This window comes from Typopeltis vanoorti, chromosome 23 (assembly GCF_054136105.1).
Source record: "Typopeltis vanoorti isolate ZY-2024b chromosome 23, IOZ_Tvanoo_1.0, whole genome shotgun sequence".
Classification (NCBI taxonomy): Eukaryota; Metazoa; Arthropoda; class Arachnida; order Uropygi; family Thelyphonidae; genus Typopeltis; species Typopeltis vanoorti.
In genome coordinates this window covers 19,674,294-19,696,984 of record NC_143571.1, presented here as the reverse complement: position 1 = coordinate 19,696,984, position 22,691 = coordinate 19,674,294, and the positions used below count along the sequence as shown (strand labels likewise).

Below are 22,691 nucleotides of genomic sequence, written 5' to 3'. Positions count from 1 at the left end.
TAGCCAAATCATAGTCTTATAAAGAGGGATAATAACTTCCTTATCTTTACTTGTTAGCAACATACAAGTAATTTGTTAAGCTATTTTACGAACTTTTGCAACATGCCCTCTGAACTTTGACTCTTTTTCCACCATTATCGGTCAACATCGATGTCTTGGTAACCATTTTTCTCATGTGTATCAGTACCATAATGAAAAACGATTCTAAAAAAAATATCACTTAATAATAGATGACTTAACTACACAGCAAAAAATAAACAAAATACCATGAAATATATATAATAATTTCACTAATATCTACTAAAAAATAATAACTTAGCTGAGCAACACATGTACTGCATCCGATACGCAAGCTGCCGCTAGTGTCACTCCACTGTATACCCAAGGTCAGGAGGATAAACTAAGTTGGAATTAATTGGATGAGTAGGGATTTAAAGCAAGAGCCACAAAAAATGAAAACATAGTGGAGGAAATATAAAGAAAAGGTGATCAACATACCCATAAGCATTTGGTCATTTGCTCCTGCAATTACGCATGTTTTCATTTCATCAGCCAGTTTTGCATTTACTGATAACTCGTAGTCTAACAGATTATCACACTTCTAAAATATCCATACCCTCTCTTGTCTCTTGTTCAGTTACTCCGCAAACACACTCTCCACATTCCTCCATGTATCCATGTTGCATTCGTGAACAACACACCATTATCGAAAATTCCACCATTAATTACATTTTATTTTAGCACTGTGTGATGTGCCGATCTCATTCGTACCATTATTCTGTCATTGTTCACTGCAAACTTCAAAAATAGCAAAATAAATATCTGTTTGAAACACACAAAGCTCCCCAGTCACTCAGTTACATTAAGCTATGAAATATGAACAATACTACACCTAAATGCAATCCAAATTGTTACTTTTCTACTAAAATTAAACTTATCTTTGCAACAGAAACTTTCACTGACCTTTCACTAAGAAGTATGGTGATGTGTGACATGTTTCTTCAGCTTTTCTTTCTCTCACTCTCAGATTTGGTTTTCATTTTCAAACTCCACTTTTTTTCATCATCATCATTATCATCATCAAATTCCTGCCATGTACCCTCAAGGGGTGTACAGGATATGACAGTACTACATGAAAAAATTACATCATTACTAACTTCCTATCTACAATTTTCCTCCAAATCAGTCTGTTACTTGTCAAGACTCCAACATTATCAGATCTTATATTTCTATCGTCTAAGGCACTTTGTACCGTATCAATCCACCTATATCTTGGTCTTCATCTGGGTCGTTTTCCTGCCAACCTGGCAGAGAACACTTGTTTTGCTAATCTTTCCTCTCCCATTCTATTTAAGTGACCATACCATCTGAGATTAGCTCTGCTAACGCATTCCTGGATGCTGACAATGTAAAGTTCTTTCCTAATATCCTCATTTTTAATATGATATTGCCATTGATGCCATCTGTTCACGCCTATAATCTTTCTCAGGACTCTCATATCTGCGGTCTCTAGTCTTTGGTCAAGTGTTTTACTTCTGACCCAGCTCTCAGATCCATAAGTTAAAATTGGTTTGAACACAGTCTTGTATACAGCTAATTTAGTGTTCCGACTAATTTCTTTCTTATTCCATATGAATTTATTCAATTGACTTCCCACGAAACCAGCTTTGCTGATTCTGTTGTCTATTTCTATATTTAGTTTACCATCTTCAGTAAAAATTGTGCCTAAGTAGCTGAAATGTTTTACTTGTTCCACAGGTTCTCCATTCACAACACAGTTGACATTTTCAATGATTTTGCCTATTTTCATTGTCTTTGTCTTTCTATTGCTGACCCTCATACCATATCTATTACAACAGCTATTCAATTTAGTCAGAGAATCTTGCAGACTTGTAGCGGATTTATTTAGAAGTATAACATCATCCGCATAAAGCATAGAGCTGACATTAACATCTCCAATTTTGATATCAGGTTTAATACCACATTCCTTCATAATGTGATCCATATAGATAATGAATAACAGAGGGGATAATGTACATCCTTGTCTCACACCAGATTTAACATTAAACCATCTTCCTTCAATTCTAACTGCTGACTCACAACTCAAATAAAGACTAAGTATTGCTTGATATAATGCCCCATTGACACCATATAACTGCAGCGTATTGAATAGCTTCTCTCTTGGCACCTTGTCATATGCCTTTTCCAAATCGACAAAACTTAAATACAGATCTTTGTTATATTCCCATGCTTTCTCGACTATTTGTCGTAAAGTGAAGATCTGATCCTGACAGCCTCTATTTGGCCTGAATCCAGCTTGTTCTTCACCAAGCTTTTCTTCCACAATTCTTCTCAACCGTTTCTCAAGTATACTTGCATAGATCTTGCCAGGAACACTCAGTAGGGAAATACCTCTGTAATTCTCACATTCAGTTTTATTTCCCTTTTTATATATGGGTACTATGAGAGCTCTACTCCAATCATCGGGAATTCGTCCCTCTGTCCAGGCTTTCTGAACTATGCAGTGCAGCCACTGTAAGACTCTTATACCACCATACTTCAGCATTTCTGGTCGAATATCATCTACTCCTGCTGCCTTTCCACATTTCAAGCCTTTGATGGCTTTTTCTACTTCAAGTATGGATATGTATTCCTGACTGCATGCCTGGTCAGTGTTTTTTATCACTATGCTGTCATTACTGCTTGTTTCATTTAGCAGTTTTTCAAAGTAATTACTCCATACTTCAAGGATATCTTTTCTCCTGTTTTCATTTCACCTTTATCATCTCTAATTCCTTTTACAGCACTCTTTCCTCCATTCCTAAGCTTCTTCAACAACCTCCAGAATATTTTGCCACCTTCTTGATATTTATTTTCTATATTCTTGCCAAAGTCCTCCCATGACTTTTGTTTAGCTAGTTTTACACACTGTTTAGCTTTCTTACATTTGTCTCTGTATTCTGTAAGAGTAAAAGCTGACTTATTTGCCAGGAACTTTTGATATGCTTTCTTCTTTTCCTTCACTGCCTCTTTAACTTCCTGTGTCCACCAGGGAGTTCTGATTTTTTTATCCTTGCACACAACCCCACCACATGCCTCTCTGGCAGAATCAATCAATGTTTCCTTCAGAGTTTGCCACTGAATCTCCAAGGTTTGATTCCTGTTCTCAAACTCTTTCATTTTCTTTTCAATAATATTTCTGTATTTTAGTCTACAGTTCACATCTGAGAGCTGCTCAACTTTTATTCGCTTTAAAACTTTCTTTCATGTTATTCTTTTCAATATGAAATTCAATTTTATCCTGCTCAAGACTAAATAGTGATCACTTCCAATTTCAAATCCTCTGTATACTCTGGTGTCCTGCACCAGGGAGAAAACATCACTATCAACAATAACATAGTCAATGAGACTTTTCTTATTCCTAGCCTCTTCTCTCCATGTGAATTTGTGCACATTTTTATGTTGGAACATGGTGTTAGTAATAACCAGTCCATGTCCTGAGCAGAAATCCAACAGATATTTGCCATTATTATTAGCTTTGCTCTTTTCTCCAAATTTTCCCAAAATATTTTTGTATGTCTCACAATCATTTCCTACTCTACTATTTAGATCCCCAACAAGGACCAACTTTTCCTTTTTCATTGTGTCAGTTGCTTTTTCTAAAGCCTCAAAAAATTCCTCCACTTCTACCTTAGTAGAACCTTCTGTGGGACCATAGGCACAAATAAGTCTCATTGTCCAGTTCCCCATTCTCATATTTGCCCACATTACTCTACTTGAGACTGACTGCCATTCAAGAAGATTAGCCTTGTATTTTGTGTTGAATACTATGGCTACTCCTTCTTTTCCTTGATTGTCATTGCCTGAATATAACATTTTGTATTTATTGCTCAGAAAGATCTCACCAGTTTTGGTCTTTTTTGTTTCAGTCACCCCTATTATGTCGATCTGGTACTTATCTAATTCCTCAGCTAGCTCCATTTCTTTGCCATTCAGGCTTCTTACGTTGATAGTACCGATCTTTAACTCTGGTGATGTTGAGTTGGGGTTTGTTTTCAGATTTGTTCCAGTAGCTGACTTTTCGCTGTTCGCCCTGGTTCCCTGGCGAAAACAATGGGGGCCTTGTTTAACCGGGCGACGCCCCAGCCGGCATGAAATTTTGTCATGTTGTACCATCATTTTTTATTTTGGTTTAACCAATAAGAATACAATTTGGTCGGCTAAATCCCAAATTGCCAGCCCATCCTCGTTCGTTCAGTATCAAAGTAGATACCCAACAGGGTGCACCACGAGAAGGTGAGGATTGGACATTAGGTCAGAAGCCCTGGTCGGTTCTCCGCATTCCTTTAAAGGCTATGTGGAGGTCTCCTCTCAGTTATACAGCTTTGACCCTTAAGCACCCCCTAATATTTATTAATATGAGTTCACATTTTGCAAAACTTGAAATACATGTTTTTCTTTTCATTCATATCATACTCAGTGCTAGTGGTGGGCGTACTATTTCACAACCCATGTACATCCTTATATTTTGAAACGGTCCGAAAATAACTGTTATGTCGTTGCTTTCTCTATATTTTACTGATTTGTATCTTCCAATTCTATCTTTTAATCGCTAATTTACTTCGTCAGATATTTGGCCTAATATGCTTAAATCTAGGATTGTTTCCTCTTCGGATACTGGCAAATTTATATTATGCTGCACCAGCCAGTATCCTATAGCAGAAAAGATCCTTGCTCAGGGAGACAATACTAGGTTCTGAGGCATTCTTACACAATATCTTACCTTAACACGGCCGTATAGATTCAGACTGCAGTCGTGACCTAAATCTATAATTATATACACTTTCTAATTCCTTCCCGTCAAATTAGGTTCTATTTTTATAAGTGGTAGTTTGGAATTGTAATCAGGCATGACTCAGGTTTAGGTAAATATGACATGTTTATTGGAATATCAAAACAAAATACACAAAAAAATTCATACATTTAATTTGACTCAATACAAAATAAGGAAACTTGAGTTAAGAAATTAACATACTCTAAATTAGATCAAAGGTTATGAAACATCGTAAAACACAGTAATTGAAAATTGGGATAGATTGCAAATGATATGATGTTAAGCTAAAACTCCCTTCTGCAAGCTATTCATAAGATAATATAAACAAACATTCTAATGTTACTTAGTTACTAAGATTCCAAATCCTAATCTCGTTAAGTTAAATCAATCGCATACAACACAAAAGACTTCTTCCAAACAATTCTTCTTATTCTCAGAAGGAGGTTAACTATCTAATTAGAGTCTGTCCACAAATTTCTTTAAAATAATGTTCATAATTTACATTCACATATAATCTTCTCTCTTCTAAGGAATTCTAAACACAAAATAGAGTAATTTTACTTTACCAAACTTCTTCCCGCATCTTTCAGCACCATGTGTATGTCTGGTTACCTCTTGTCTATTGGCTGTCCTTACGCCAATGTAGGGGTTACGCTATCTTCATAATTTCTGCCAAACACGGACTCGAATCTTTGCGTCTCAGGAAACATTTCGATGGGACTTTTCAGCGACGGCTTGATTCTGCTAGGACTGGAAATTTTACCTTCAGTTCTGTGTAGAATCCTACTCCATTCTCAAGAAAGCCCGCTGTCCCACATCTTAGCACAGATGCTTCATTTCCCCCTTACGCGAACTACCTGCTGACTTCTGAACCAGGAATCAGGAAAACGATACGACAAGAGAGAGATCTGATACTTCGCTGGTCCCCTTATATTCTTTGTTCGAGCACCCTCTTTTTTCTCAGTCCCCTTTGCTATTATGCTCTTATATTCACGGAATTCGCGCAATGTATGTTCCACGTAAGCTACTGCCGCCGTCGTTACGCTGGACACGTGTAGTAGTATACCTTCTAAGAATTATTACTTAATCTCTATCTGGTGACTCACAATCACTCTATTCAGCTAAAGTGAGGCTTAAATTAATATTCACAAATTCCTCTTTTAAAACATTCTCTAATTCGATCTTAGTATAATCACAATAGATTAAAATACATGGTACATAAAATTAATGCCATTTTATACACATGTGAAGAAGTTTCACTTTAATTTCAGCTGATGTGCAGGTATTTCTCTTTGTCTGTGTAGTTTAGTATGTTAGACTCTGAATGAATGATTTCTTTGCATGATTCCTTCATTCAGGATCTAACATAACATAATCAGAAAACTTCTTTTCTTTTTTTTTTTCTTTCTTAATGTGAATTTATGTATATTTGTATGTTGAAACATTGTAATGAGTAGTAACCTTGTTCTTTTCTGCATTTATTCTGCTTCTTAGGTCATCAACAGAAACCAGTGGTTCTTTTATTACTGTCATGCATGCTTCTCCAAGGACCTCCTTAATGGGTCCTTGGACTCTCTACCCTTTAAGTCACCCATATCTGAATGCCTATCATATTTCTCCTTGAACACATTTACCAAAAATGCAGACAATATCTAATGGTAGCTCATTCTACACCCTTAATCAGTTCCCAAGAATTATCCTTGAGTTCCATTTCCCCTCCCCTCCCCCCACACTAATTATTAGCTGCAAAATCTCATTTGTATTTATACTGTAAGACCCCATTTATTAACCCTCTAGGACTATCTCTAATATTAAAGTATCCAAATTAAACAATAATGGCCCAAGTACAGAACCCTGTGGTATACCACTAGTCACCCTCCTGTTTGATTCAGCACCTCTGCACATCACTTTCTGATACCTGTCAGTCTCTCACCTATCCATGCCACAAGTTTATTTTGCATACTCATCCCTCTGAGTTGTATAACAACATCCAATGTGTAATACTGTCAGTACCTTGCCAAATTTCTTGAAGTATAGTGGTGTTTATTCATTCCCCTTATCCAACTCTGCTGTTACTCTCCCAAAGGCTTTAAAATCCACTTCTAAAATACACATGGTCTTAGCACAAACCTCAGTAATGTCCATTTCCAATCTGTTAAACCATATGCTTTTCCTGACAGAACTTGAAGTTCTGGCTCCTTTAATCACTGTTCATCTTATTTTTGTCTCACAGATGGAGTTTAGCATATGTTCCCTTGTATCCCAGGTCATAGTGTCTAACACAATCCTCTTTTCAAGTTTCTGTGTCTGAAATTGCATGAAATTTATTCAATCCGTTCCAAATTTTTTGGTTTCCTTTCTTAACATCTTAATTCAGATAGAGATATCCAGTCATTTGCTATTAACAGTGATCTTAAAAATTAGTAGCTACCTGAATACTAGACAATCCTGACTGCTCTCAAAATGCTCTTGATCTACACACTGTGGATGTTTGTCCTTGGATCATAACTAGGTATTGCATTATTATTATTATTATTGTTCCGGGCAACTCCAAGGAGTCGACAGACTCATCGAGGGAGGCCCTAACATCATGTCAAGAACAACTATTCGACACAGTATCTATCATACTCTGCCTTGAACTCATTCATGGTCGTAGCACCCACAACAGACTCTGGAAGCTTATTCCACTCATTCACCACTCTCCAAGTAAAAAACCTAGCTCTAACACCATTGTCAACCACGCTCTTGCCCAGCTTCCATGCATGGCCCTAGTCCTCCCGCCACCAGTCATATTTTTAAAAATATCTTCTGGATCAATCTTGTAGAAACCTTCAGTAATTTGAATGTCTCAATCATATCACCCCTTCTTCGCCTATCGTCCAATCTCTGCAACCCACAAATCTTCAACCTATTCTCATAAGGTTCATTCCACAGACCTTCTATCATCTTGGTCACTCGTCTCTGGATCCTCTTCACTTCCTCCCCATCACGAAGAAACCCTGGTGCCCATAACTGGGCACAGTAGTCTAGATGGGGTCTTATCAAGGCTCGATACAGAGGAACAACAACTTGTTTGTCTCTGCATGTTAAAGTATTTTTCAGAAGCCAAGTGATTTGATGAGCTGATTTAGTCACTTTTGCAATGTGCCCCTAAACTTCAATTTCCTATCCACCAACACTCTCCAATCCCTGGCCTCGTCAATCTCCTGGAGTATGGTTCCACCAATGCGATATACTGCTGCTATTCTTTTTACCCCAAAGTGCATAACCTTACACTTTGCCACATTAAATTGACATCCATTTTTCCTAGCCCAGTCCTCCAAACTATCCAAATCATCCTGTAACATTTTGACATCCTGTGCACTCACAATTGCTCTACCCAACTTTGCATTATCAGCAAACAAGTGAACACTTCCTCTCAAATCCTTTCCTATATCATTGATGAACAAATTGAAAAGCAGTGGTCCAAGAACAGAGCCCTGCGGCACACCACTAGTCATAAGCCGTCTCTTAGACTCCACTCCTGCATAAACTACTCCCTGGTATCTCTCCTTCAATCACCCTCCTATCCATCTCATCGACCCTATATCTATCCCCATCTGCTCCAGTTTACTGATTAGGGTTCCATGCGGTACCCTAATCAGTAAACTGGAGGCCTTGGCAAGGTCCAGTAGTATCACTGTAAACCCATTACCCCTATCCAGTTCAGCTGTCACTGTGTTATAGAACGTGAGCAAGTTACTGAGGCATGATCTACCCTTCACAAAACCATGTTGTCCCCCATACAATATCCCATTTTCATCTATCCAATCCTGTATTCTTTTTTTGACTAATTTCTCTAAGACCTTGACAATGATTAATGATATGCTAATTGGTCAGTAACAGCAGTCTTGGAACCACCTTTATGCAGTGGAACTATTTTCCCCTCTTTCCACCCCCCTCGGGACTAACCCAGACCCGAGACTCAAATTAAACAAAATGGTCAAGTGTACTGACAATTCTTTAGCTGCTTCTCTTACGACACGAGCTGGTATACCATCCAATCCCACGGATGTATTGACATTGAGGTTATGCAATAGATTACTCACCTCCACTTCATTCACCACAATTCCCGTATAAAATCTGCTGGTTTATTCGTTTCTGCAATGTCACCACCTGGATGATATATACTTGCAAAATGCTCACTCAGTAACTCAACTATATCAACTGATTCAGTTACCTCCTTACCATTGGCATTCTTTGAAATCATTCTGCCATGTACATTTTTCCTTTTACTTGCTACATATCTAAAAAACTGTTTAGGATTCTCTTTAGCCTGCATGGCCAATGTTCTTTCGTAATCCTTTTTTGCTTTTCTTACCACACTCGTTACCCTTCTAGCCTGCTCTTTATACCGTTCATGTGCCTGCCGGTCACCTTTCTCCTTAAATTCCCTCCATAGTTGTTTCTTTTTTTGCAGCTCAAGCTTAATGGTGTTATTCATCCATTTAACCCCTACTTGATTTATTATTCGGACTCTAGGTATACAGTCAGCCATTGCTTCATGCAAACACTTCTTAATTGCCTCCCATGCACTATCAACCTCTAGTCCTTGCATTTGTACATGCCATGGCACTGAACCAATCAAACTCCTAAGCTTGTCATACTTTCCAGCCCGATAATTCCACATGTACCCCGTCTTAATTGAAAATTCCACACCTTTAGCCACCTCCCAAGTTAAGACCCTATGATCACTCTCACCAATTGGTGGCAATGTGGTCATATTTGTTACAGCCAAATCCTCAGATGTAATTACTAGGTCAAGCACTCTCTGACCCCTAGTATTTTCCATTACATGCTGTCGCAGATAGTTATCCCTTAATAACCGCATAAAATCCAATTCCTTCCTCCCGTGTGTCCTCTCCTCACTCCAATCAATGCGACCATAGTTGAAATCTCCCATAATAATTACCCTCCTTCCATTCATTTCTTCTATTTGGTTGTGCATACTGTCACCACCATCTTTTCCATCACCTGGTCTATAGCAGCACCCAATTGTATATTTAGTTCTGCTAGCCACAATCTCACCCCAAATGGCCTCAAATGTGCTCTTTTCTCTATCCTGCAATTCAACTTCTATTCTCCTTAGCTGGAGCTCATCAGCTATCATCAACAATACTCCTCCCCCCATTTTATTCTCTCTGTCATTCCTGAACACACTATACCCATCACATTCAATCCCACTAGCGTTATCATTTTCTGTCAGCCATGATTCACTAATACCAATAACCTGTGGTCTGGAAGTGCCAACCATGGCCAAAAACTCTTCCTTCTTGTTCCTAATACTCCTAGCATTAGTGTACATGAATTTAAGACCCCCATTAGCCCCAACCCTACCTTGATGCCTTATATTAACTAATCCCACTCTGATTTGTTGTCCTTATTCGCTCGGGCATATTATATTCATTCATACATTCAACTGCCTCCCTAAGGACTGTATATCTACCCCCCCCCCTCCCCTTAATAAATCTAGTTTCCCCGAATTTGCACATCCACTACATTCAGCAACACTTTCTCAAGTCTCCTTACACCGTAACCATTCAAATGCAAGCCATCCATCTTATATAGATCCTTTCGCCCGTCGAACTCACTCCACAAATTCCACACCACTCGTCTTACATAACCCACGCATAAAGTCATTTGCAATTATGGCCCTCCTTTTAAACATTTCACTGTCATACCGTGGCAAAAGACTAATCATTCTAACTCTCTCACTCTTTTCTTTTGCTACCTCAATCATTCAGGTCTTCTATCATTTCCATTTTATCTCCTTTCAAATCATTCGAACCTGCCACAACAATCATTTCTTTCACCCTTTCCTTTTGCTCTCTAATAGACTCAGTTACATCCTTTATGGTCGCACCAGGTTGGTACGATTTTGTCAAATCCTCTACTAACACATCTCGTACTAATGAGTCTCCATACAGCACTCTATCCTTCATTTTGTTCATGTTCACACTCATACGCCTATTTTTCCTGTCATACTTTTTATTATTGGCTGATTCATTCAGTCGACTTTTGCTCATACGCTCTAGCTGCTGTTTAGCCCTTTGTATCGCACCATTCAACAACGTGATCTCACTCATTGCATCTATCTCATCTTTTTTATTCTCTGCAAAACCATTAATACTATCATTCACACTTTCTACATTCACACTCTCACAATTCTCTGGTACAACCTCGCCGTTTCTTGTCATATCCCTATTTTCTTCATTCTGAAGTTTGACAAAAATATCACACTCATGATCCGAAATACACTTCAATTCCTCATTCTCCCTATATTTTCTACACACATTCACTCCTTTATTATCATCTAACCACATTCTGACTGCACTCCGCAAAGTGTACATTTCGCAGATAGTACACTGAATCATCTCCTTTACATTACCGTTCTTGAAAGAAGATGGCGAACCATCATTACTGGCCGCCATTTTCTTTCGTACTGGAGCCATACTAGTAACTTATTTTATCAAATTATAAATTATAAACACCAAAACACACAAACAGATGCACTAACAAAGCAAGGCAAACAAAACTACGCAATATTAAAGTAAATTTATCAACTATAACTGAAAATAATGCTTATCTTATCCGGAGCTTTCACGAACACTACACACTACGAATCCTTCTAGTGGCGACTTCCCGACATAGATTATGTTATAAAACACTTTAGTACACTAACTACACTAATAAAACTACCATAATATACTAAAATTACACAATTAAATCTAACAAAATATTAATAAATCAACAAAATCACAAATCTTTCAGGAGCTCTCCAACAGTACGTCCTTTCACCATCTAGCCTCGACACCAGTCTTCAATTATGAAAAGGTCAAGTGGAATGATGAGTAGTCTGTGGTTCAGAGTTAAAATAGACTGTAGAAAAGAAACTGATTTTTGATAGGATTGTTGTCTTTCTACTTATATATATATATATATATATATTTTTTTTTTTTTTTAAAGATTTAATCACTTAAATCCAAGATAACTTATAAAGTTTTAATGAGAATAATACAACCAGTTTCGGCTAATAACAGCCTTCATCGGGTATTCATTAAAGGAAGAGTATAGTAATAAACATTGAAGTATCTAAAAGACTGGGAATTACAGGTAAAAATTGCCACACATAATTGAAACAAAAACGTTGTATTTTTAAGTTGTTTTAACTGGCACGCTATTGTTTATTGCGTGTAAGCGTGCAGGCTCTCACGAACGCCAATATTGAATAACTGCAGAATGACTATCTGGGATGTTATAACTCAAATTGCTGTTTAAGTGTTCAGGATTCAGGATGATTTCCCTTGATTCTACAATTTTTCTCTCGAACTCATCACCACAGCGAAAAATATTTTCTGATTTATCTCAGCAAACGGAGTGACTTTGGAGATCATCATTAGGAATGTTTGAAAAAAGAACATGACTGGACAACGCAGTTGCACGTGATCTTTTATGGGAAATGTCTCTCTTATGCTTCTCAATACGTTGTTCAATAGATTTGTTGGTTTGTCCAAAATAAGGGATATTGCAATCGCACCATAATTTATATACACCTGGATATTTTAGGTCGTGATGAATAGGTTTTCAATGGCTGATAAGAGAACGGATTTGTGGAGGTGTTGTGAAGAACGTCCTGATGTTGTATTTTTTAAGGACCTTAGCCAATTTGTTAGAGACTGTGCTAATGTAAGGAATGGAGATGCTACCTTTAAAATTAATAGTTTCTGTGGTGCACTGCCTAGGAGGATCCAGAAGAAATTTCTTAATCGTTTTTTCGAAGTATCCATTTTGTTTAAAGATAAGAGAGAGGTGATTTCTTTCTTTCTGGAGTTCATCTGGTTCATTCAAAAGAGAACGTGCTCTGTGTCCTAAGGTAGATATAGTTCCAAGCTTCTGTGGTGGGAAATGATGAGAATGACTATGTAGATATCTATTGGTATGAGTAAGTTTTCTGTATATAGAGATTTTTAATCTTTCAGAGCATCGTGTAATCATTACATCCAGGAATGGTAAGGAGTTATTTTGTTCTAGATCAGCAGTAAATTTTATATTAGGATGTTGGTTGTTAAGATGATGAAGAAAATCCATGAGAGATGTGCGTCCGTGACTCCATATAATGAAAATATCATCAACATAACGTTGATGATATTTTCATTATATGAAAATATAAAATATCCTACCACACCCTCCATACAGTCCTGAAATCGCACGGTGCGAGATCAGGACTGTATGGAGGGTGTGGTAGGATATCTATGTTGTTCTTCTGCAAAACGTCCACTACACAACCAGCAATATGTGGCCTTGTATTATCGTGGTGCAATAGGAAGCCATTCTTCAGCAATGGACGCTTCCTTTTGATGTGCTGTACCATTGCCCGTAAAACATCCGCATAGTATGAGCCGTTTACAGCATTCCCGGGTTCTACAGCGTGTTGGTAAACAATGCCTTCATAGTCAAAAAACATTATGGTCATAACTTTACCAACCAATTTTACAGTTTTTGTTTTCTTGGGGGTAAGCGAAGACAGATGCTTCCATTCACTGCTTTGTTGTTTCATTGTAGGGTCATAGTGATACAACCAAGCTTCATCTGCTGTAATGATACGTTTTAAGAAGTTGTTGCCTTCTTGTTCCAGTCTTTCTTTCCATTCTGTGCACACATCCACTCGATGCTGCATTTGCTCCGGTGTCAAGAGTTTGGGAATCCATCGGGCGCGAACACGTTTCAATCCCAAATGTTTGAGTGAACACTTCCCACAGAAATATTCAGGACAACATGCAGCTGGCGTACTGTAATTTTTCGATCCTCCTTGATGATAATCGCTGCTGTGTTTATCATTGTCTCTGTGATGGACATTGAAGGTCTTCCCTCACGTTCAAGATCTTCCACATTTTGCCTTCCTTCCTTAAAAGTTTTATGCCAGTGAAAAACACTTGCCCTCGACATTGCTTTGCTTTGCTTCATCGTGGAAAGCTTTGCTTTCCACGATGAAGCAATTTTTTTTTATGAAGCAGTTCACAACAAGAATTTGATGAAGGAATTCATGACAGCCCTCGTGTGTATATATATATATATATATATACACATACAGGTAACCCTCGTATGACGCGGATGTTAGGTCCATAGAAATGCTGCGTTGTATAAATCACGTTACACGAGCCTTAGATCGTTTTTTTTTTTAAATTATATAAACAACAATGACATATCCAACAAAAACAATATTTTTATTTAATTCAGGTAATTCATGACAGTTAAGAAAACATAAACTATGAGACAAATACGTAGTATAAAGTTATAAAAATTACAAATTGTACATACATTTCATTGCACATAATGCATAAATGTTTTAGACACAATAAAATAAAGCGCATATTTTAATCGTGATCACTGTCTTCAGAAATGACATTTCGTAGATGTTCTTTAAGTGGCCGGAGGTCGTCACCACTTGAAATCTCTTGGATATCATTTGTATAATTCTCGTATTCTCATGTGTATGTAACTCACCAGAAAATAAACTGCTCAGCTTGAGAATAACACACTTATGATTTTAAATGCGCTTTCCTGGCAGAAAACAAAGACAATTTTTAACAATTAACACTTTATACGGTAAACCCTAGATGGCGAACCTATGGCACTTGTGCCAGAGGTTGCAGGCCTGAGAATCTTGCTGTCATGTCAATGATTTACAGGTGATATCCTTTTATATGCGTATAAATTATTAAAGTTTTTTTTTTAATTGTTACAATACATACAAGCTGAATTGGTGCGGTATTAACAAAAGATCGTCAACCCAAAGGCAAAAGCAACAGACAAGTGTTGAGATGAAATGCTAATTCTCTTCAATTGAATTCCATAACATCTGAAACTGTCATACAACATTCACTATTCATTTTAACACATTCACAACAGGGTGTCATTTATCGTGCCAATGGAACTTCTCATTACTGACCGGCTCAACTCACACAAACGTTTCAACCCTTGGTTGAATTTTATGGCTTCTTGTTCGTTTGAGGTGGCAGGCGAACTCACACATTCATTATATGGCATGGTTCAATTCTTGGTAGAATTTTATTTTAAGTTAGCCTTTGTGATCTGTCATAATGACATTCTACACAGAGCCTGTGTAGCTCAGTGGATGTGGCGTTTGCACACCACCGCGCTTGGCCGCACGAAGGAAGGCTTGGTTTCGAGTCTAGTCGGCGACTAGAGGAAATTTTTCTAAGCCTTTTTTCGACCGGTTCCCGAATTAGTCGATCTCTGGCACGGGCGAGCAGGTTTTTCCTCCCGGAAACTCGGGTTTTTCGTCCTGTAAACTCAAGAAAAGCGACCGTAGAACTCACATTATTTCAGACATTAAATATATTGTGTTAGGGTTAGGGACCATGAGATGGCGGCACATTTGAGCCGTCTCTCTTCACTGCGTACCGCTTAATTAGTGATAGCCTTGGGCCATCTGTCTCTGATTGGGTACCAGTGGAGATTGAACTGCTCACTCAGTCTCCAAAAGTTAGATAGGGCTAAATGGCCTCGCCTACTCCCGTATACGGGAATAAAAAGGCGTTAGCTGATTTTTTTTTTTTTTTTATAACAAACACTTATTTCATAATTGAAAAATTGGACAATAGTTTTTAGTTAGATACTGTGTTTTGGTGCAACATATGGTTTTGCTTAAGTCTATACAGCATAGTTTCTGTGAGAAGGGACATGTGATTTATTACTTAGCGTTGTTTTTATTCCATCTGTCTGTAATTGCACTATTTGTTGAGAATGACACAGACTGCAAAAGCCTCTGTACAGTACCTTATTTAGTGATGCAATAAAACTAAATTTGACACTTATAACTACTTGCGCGATATGTGCAGACAAATTTAACCAAGATAAAATTTGATTTTTAAGTCCTGCGGTGAAAAATATGAAAAAAAAATAAATAAAGGGTTGCTAGAAATTGTATACCGCGTTGTACGAGGGTTTACCTGTGTGCGTATGTATATATGTGTATATATATATATATATATATATATGCATAGTTGACTGTGAAGTTTCAGTTCTTACTATTTGGTTCAAATCTCGCTCCTAAAAATGAGCAACATTTGAACAAGTAATCTTCCCTTTCAGCTGAATATTTAATAAATGATGCAATCCAAACTAAGAAAAGATTATGTGAGAGTATTTTTTCAACTAATTCAGCTTGTAATTTCTTCTTAATCTGATTTACTGAATAAAATATTTGAATTGCATGTTATTGTATTATTTTTTCATATGAGTTGCACTTCAACTTTACTTTATCACATAGGTCTTTGTTCGCACCCGCCCGTTTTTCAGGGAGTTCCTTGAGCGTGTATCAAAAATTTTTGAAGTTATCCTCTTTACTGCATCCAAGAAGGTATATGCTGATAAGCTGCTTAACTTATTGGATCCACAGAGGAAACTTATTAAGTAAGTGTGCTGTAATTTAATCTGTTGTCTTTAAACAATACTAGCACATATTGGGAACAGTCTCTCAGATTACCTTAATATGACAAGCAAAGTATTTTTTTTTAACTTTTTATTCTCTGTGACATTACATGAAATAATAAGTCATCTATGCATAAACTTTAAATGATTTTAAAAAATACTGTTTCTTTCATCTATTGACCATTCTCTTTTACTTGTTCAAAAATGTGTTTAGATATTTAGCTGAAAAAGACTTCAGAGCAAGTTGTCTATGCACAGAAAACCTATAACAACATTGTTATAGGTATTAAAAGTGACTGGGTTTATTTGGTTCTTAAAACCAAAAAACATACAAAGAAAAAAAAATATTGACTAGTTTCACCACAAGTAACTTGTGGGTTCTTCAGGTGAAAATAAAGATGGCAAGCGAAAATTATGAATTAACATAAAAGTTGAGAGAAACTGTTGTAGTATAAACGATCAAAATATGATGTGGCAGTAAAGTAACACGAGTTGTCCATTTTCTGACATTGGATGTAGTTAGCTAAAAAATTGAAGTTCATGTGTGAAGCAATCTAATCATTGACTTCCAGTTTTAAAAGAGGTATACTGTGAGTAGACATATAGATACAAAATTAATAACGGAAAACTCACTTACAAAGATTATTTAATAGTATAATTTTCGCCTGTGTGTCACAGGCATCTTCAGTACATTTTTAGCTCAAATTAAACAATAACCGACAATTCCAAAAAGCGCCACCTAAGTAGCTGGTGTGAGATAACTAAAAAGGTCAATAAATTTCCTAAAAAAAAAATAAAATGTATACAATAAAAAGTTAGGAAAGATTAGCTGATTTATAAAGTACTATCTCCCATAAAGGTGATAAACGTAAACCGTCGCATCTGTTTAAGTTAGGAGAATGAAGTAAAGTTTCACATGTTTCTTTATAAAGGCGTTCCATGAGGAACCGACTTTTGTGAAGGACTCTTGTCTTTCTCCAATGAATTCTATGTCTGGTGAAGATGGCATGTTCTGCAAGTCCAGACTTTTCAGGTTTAAAGTATTCAATATAAGATTGGTGTTCTACTAGCCAAATAGAGGCAGATCTTCCTGTTTGTCCGAAATAAGATAATCCACAAGAGTATGGAATCTGGTAGACACCTGGATAATTAAGAAGTGGAAGCTTGTCCTTAGGAGAAGTAGGAAAAGTGGAGATTTTTTTAAACGGTCAATTCAGTGATTTTAAAACTTTTGCTATACGTTCACTAATGCCTTGTACATAAGGGATAGGAATGTGTGTTACTTCTTCTGTGTTTGAAGAGGAAGACATATTAAAACTACTCAAAGCTCTTTTAATGAAGCAATTCTTATAACCATTATATAGAAAGGAAGAAGTTATATATTGCAGTTCTTTCTGTAAAAGATCGTCTGAAGAACAAAAGGAGTATGCCCGATGAACCAGTGTTTTAATAATTCCTGCCTTTTGACTGGGATGGCGATGAGATTCAGCATGGATCTAATGGCCTGTATGAGTCTTCTTTCTATAGACTGAGAAATGTAGGTTACCATCTGGTTGACGAAGAATTAAAAGATCTAAAAAGGCCTATCTGCTTATTTGTTTAACTGATAAGTTAAAAGCGCTTCATCCTAGGATCCAGTTTATCCTAGAAGTAGAATTAAATAAGCAGTTAGCCTTTTTAGATCTTTTAATTCTTCATCAACCAGATGGTAACCTACATTTCTCTGTCTATAGAAAGAAGACTCATACAGGCCATTATATCCATGTTGAATCTCATCACCATCCCAGTCAAAAGGCAGGAACTATTAAAACACTGGTTCATCGGGCACACTCCTTTTGTTCTTCAGACGATCTTTTACAGAAAGAACTGCAATATATAACTTCTTCCTTTCTACCTAATGGTTATAAGAATTGCTTCATCAAAAGAGCTTTGAGTAGTTTTAATATGTCTTCCTCTTCAAATACAGAAAAAATAACATGCATTCCTATCCCTTATGTACAAGGCATTAGTGAATGTATAGAAAAAGTTTTAAAACCACTGAATATTTTTGTTGCCTTTCGACTGTTTAAAAAATCTCCCCTTTTCTCACTTCTCTTAAGGACAAGCTTCCACATCTTAATTATGCAGGTGTCTACCAGATTCCGTGCTCTTGTGGATTATCTTATTTCGGACAAACGGGAAGATCTGCCTCTATTTGTCTAGAAGAACACCAATCTTATATTGAATACTTTAAACCTGAAAAGTCTGGACTTGCAGAACGTGCCATCTTCACTAGACATAGAGTTCATTGGAGAAAGACAAGAGTCCTTCACAAAAGTCAGTTCCTCATGGAACGCCTTTATAAAGAAACATGTGAAACTTTACTTCATTCTGCTAACTTAAACAGATCTGACCGTTTACATCTATCCCCTTTATGGGAGATAGTACTTTATAAATCAGCTAATCTTTCCTAATTTTTTATTGTATATATATATATATTTTATTTTTTTTGTTAGGAAATTTATTGACCTTTTTAGTTATCTTACACCAGCTACTTAGGTGGCGCTTTTTGGAATTGTCTGTTATTGTTTAATTTGAGCTTAAAATGTACTGAAGATGCCTGTGACACAGAGGCGAAAATTATACTATTAAATAATCTTTATATGTGAGTTTTCCGTTATTAATTTTGTATCCATTGACTTCCAGATATCACTTAGGTTGAGTCTCATGGTTTTTGTTGAGCAAGCCATGTGAAAAAAAGATGGTGGTGGATTGTTTAATCTGATGAGAAAGAAAATTATCTAAATATGGCATAGATTAGTGCCATCACTGTGGATGGTATTAACAACAGAATGAAAGGGAAAATCTCATGTCCATCTTTTTAAGCCATCCTGCCGAATTGCGTGATGTGCAAATTCCACACGTTTAGTGTTTACATTTTGGAACTTTTATCAACTATCGCTTCTGCATAACACACAACATATTCCTGCAAAGTTTTGCAGCATTTGGGTCATTGGATGACACTCCACAAGGCCTTAAACAGGGATACTTTAATTTTGATCACCCCTGTATGTATAGATATGTACAGATACAGTAGAATCTCTCTTAACCGGCAACAATGGGACTTCACCAATTTCAGACACGAGATTTTGCCAGATAATTGAATATATATTTCGAGAACTTACCTGTTCGTGTTTTGTGATGCCATCTGTAGAAATCGCAGCATGTAAGTTCATTGGTCGTGTTTTTTGATCTGTTGACCATAATTAAATAAATAACATCAAAAATTGTGCGGATTTTTTAAAATTTAAAACACATACACATCATTTTATATTTTTCAAAACCCAATTTAAACAGCATTTAAAAATTACAGTTTGTATTATCACATGAAAGTTGTTGTGAATTTCTTAGTGTGACGACATAACATAACTTTGATTGTCTGCCTGCTTACAAGATTGTCACCGGAGCTTTAAAAATTCACTTTGTATACAATGAAGTTTCATAACAGCATGTGCTGACATAGATGACCATTGCTCGGCAAATATGAAAGTCTGCAATCCTTCATCAGCTTCCTTCCATGTAACTTTCTTGGTCTCCATGCTGTCTTCCTCATCTTCATCCTCCTCCTCATCATCATCTTTCTCCTTTCCCAGTACATGTTCGATTATTTCGTCGTCATCGAGAAAGAGAGTGGCGGGAGCAGAATTGTCTGCATCCACCGAAGCCTGCACCTCCTCTTCACTGACACTAACGTTCTCCGAATGAGTTACTAAATCCGAGATGTCAGACACGGGATGTGTTTTAAAACTATGAAAATCTTTGTCACTTGATTTTTCATCTTCAAACATGATCATTGGCCACAATTTATGCCAACGGTGACGTAAAGTAATGTTCTTTATATTCTTCCAGGCAAGAGGTAAAGTAAATATGCCATCTTTCAATGTCAACTGTTTCTGAAAATCTTGGACGCTACCTTCAAATTGCACACATCAGTGCATAAAAAGGGAGCTGTAGTTCATCTTTATATTCTCAGTGACTCCTTGGTCATTGGTTGGATTGTTGGATTGCACATTGTTAAAGATCACTTGCAATTTATCAGCAGCAGTTTCTTTAGTTGTCTTAAGCATTTCTATTGCTATATTATCATTGCTCAAAGCTGTTAGACTTTTCATTTTCTCTGTTACATTCGCTATTTCATTTTTAGATATAGGTTCTGATGTTATATTTAAATTTATGCTTATATGAGCTTCTTCCATTATTGAACTTCTAATCATCTCAGTTATATTGTTGTCTGTATTTAGAATTTCAAAAGTGTTCTTTCATCTTCTAACAGTCTTATCCTCTTCAGTTATCAGCAAACCACCTTTATCTCTTATAGCAATTACTTGCTTCTTTTTTTTCAGAGCATATTTTCCTTGTTGTTTGTTACAGTCTTCCATTGTGCCCTAATGTTGGAGTCTTTTTTCTTCTGCCAAAAACTGCCCACATAATTCCTTTTATCCCCTCTCTCTCTCTCTCTCTCTCTCTCTCTCTCTCTCTCTCTCTCTATCCTCCCCCCCTCTCTCTTACCCCCCCTCTCTCTCTTGCAGATATTTTAACTAACTTTTCTGTTCTCTCTATAATTGCTGAAATGAATTTCTTTAGCTCTCTGGGATTTAGCACTTTTTAACTTTGTGCCTTTCTTCTATGAGTTGCCAGATCTTCTTACCTAGCAGCTCATAGATAACCAAATATTGTTTTTTTTTTATCCTTCTTAGCACCCAAACAATCTCTTGCAACCACATTGTTATATCAGTTGGCCTCAATACCAGCCTGAAAATTCTGCTGTGAATAAGCATACTAAATGATTTTATTCATTTCAGTTATTTGATAATCATGTGTAAATTGTATTTTTATTCTGTTTCAGTTACATTTAGTATGATTTTTATGTTTTTATTGGCATAAAGGTTTCAGCCCATACAGAACATGGTTTGGTTAGTTAATTTTCAAATCATCTTACTGTTCTGCTAATGATCAATAACCAAGTGGCTATTGATCATTCTGTATGAGATGAGAATCGGACATTGGATCAACAGTCATAGTGGATATACTTTGCATTTCCTCCAGAAGAATGTTACAGAATATAATATAATTGTGGATGTTTCTAGGTTTGTTTGGATTTCCTTAATTACTGAAGAATGTCATTAATTTGAGAATTGGCCAGTGATATGATTTTTACATTTCATTGAGAAGATTTACCATTCATAGACATGTATTTGAAGAAAATTTTCGGAAATATATTTTTTCTCATAAAAAACTCTTACTTTATTTTCAGGTATCGTCTTTTTCGGGAACATTGTGTTTGTGTGAATGGCAATTACATTAAAGACCTAACAATATTAGGAAGAGATCTGGCAAAGACTATTATTATTGATAATTCACCACAAGCATTTGGCTATCAGGTATGTTTCCAAATATTATATTCTTTCTTCTTATATCATTATACAAGCATTTATAGTTTGAGATCCTTGTGCTAAGAAAGTTCTTCTGTATTAATTATAAAGTGGAAAGTATAATAGACATAAACCGAATTTTGATTCGAATGCTTAGAACACATCAAATTAAAATTTATTGAGTGAAACAAGTAATTTAACATTTATTTTCTGAGACCGTTTTTTTTTTTTTATTTTTTTTTTTTATTATTTTTTTTTTATGGTAATTCCAACACTGACAGGTTGTTCCATCTATAGTACATAAATACCATTGATTGTAGTAAGATCAGGAAAAGAAGGAACTTGTATATGTTGGATTTGAACTTCTTCCAATTGTACATTAGAGGGAGCGTGTTCTGAAAAGCAGCAATAGAAAGAATGAATGAAGAGAAAGAAAAATTTGTTTCTTTGAGTTTGGGATTGAGATGATGCATCCTTACATGTAGAAAATGAAGATCATCCCCAAAAGAAATTATTCAAACTCCAATGGATATACAGTAGTTTTAACATGCAAATATGAGAAATTTTTTCAACATCATTTTGCACCATGGAAGCATGTTGAATATATGCTGTATGTGTTTTAAAAGATTTGGAAGAGGGTGAAATTGACTTTGCAGCAAGAAGGAGGAAGCTCCAATTTTATCAACTTTTGGAAATTAAATAAAAACTATTCCAAAACAATGTTTTAAGACTTACTTGAAACATTTTGCCAACATATAGTATATATATGAATACACATTTGAGCACTATTATTAAAGTAAAATCTTTTTTTCTGAGACCTGGATGAATTTTTGAAATTTAGAGTCTTCCCCCTTTTTGTGCCAAATCACATAAAAATATGTTAATCTAAGGTAAATAATTAAAATAAGCAGCAAAATGTTGTTACAAACTATTTATTACTACATGGGAATATA

The 22,691-nt window shown here is 36.2% G+C and overlaps 1 protein-coding gene across 1 annotated transcript in view; it reads left to right on the top strand.

Annotated features, from left to right (window-relative positions):
* LOC150093668 (CTD small phosphatase-like protein 2) overlaps positions 1-22,691 on the top strand; it is a 245,642-nt gene that overhangs the window by 193,932 nt on the left and 29,019 nt on the right. Inside the window, exons 10-11 of the mRNA XM_090413244.1 lie at positions 16,167-16,309; positions 21,621-21,747. Coding sequence (XP_090269370.1) covers positions 16,167-16,309; positions 21,621-21,747 — 270 coding nt within the window. The remainder of the gene's footprint in view (positions 1-16,166; positions 16,310-21,620; positions 21,748-22,691) is intronic.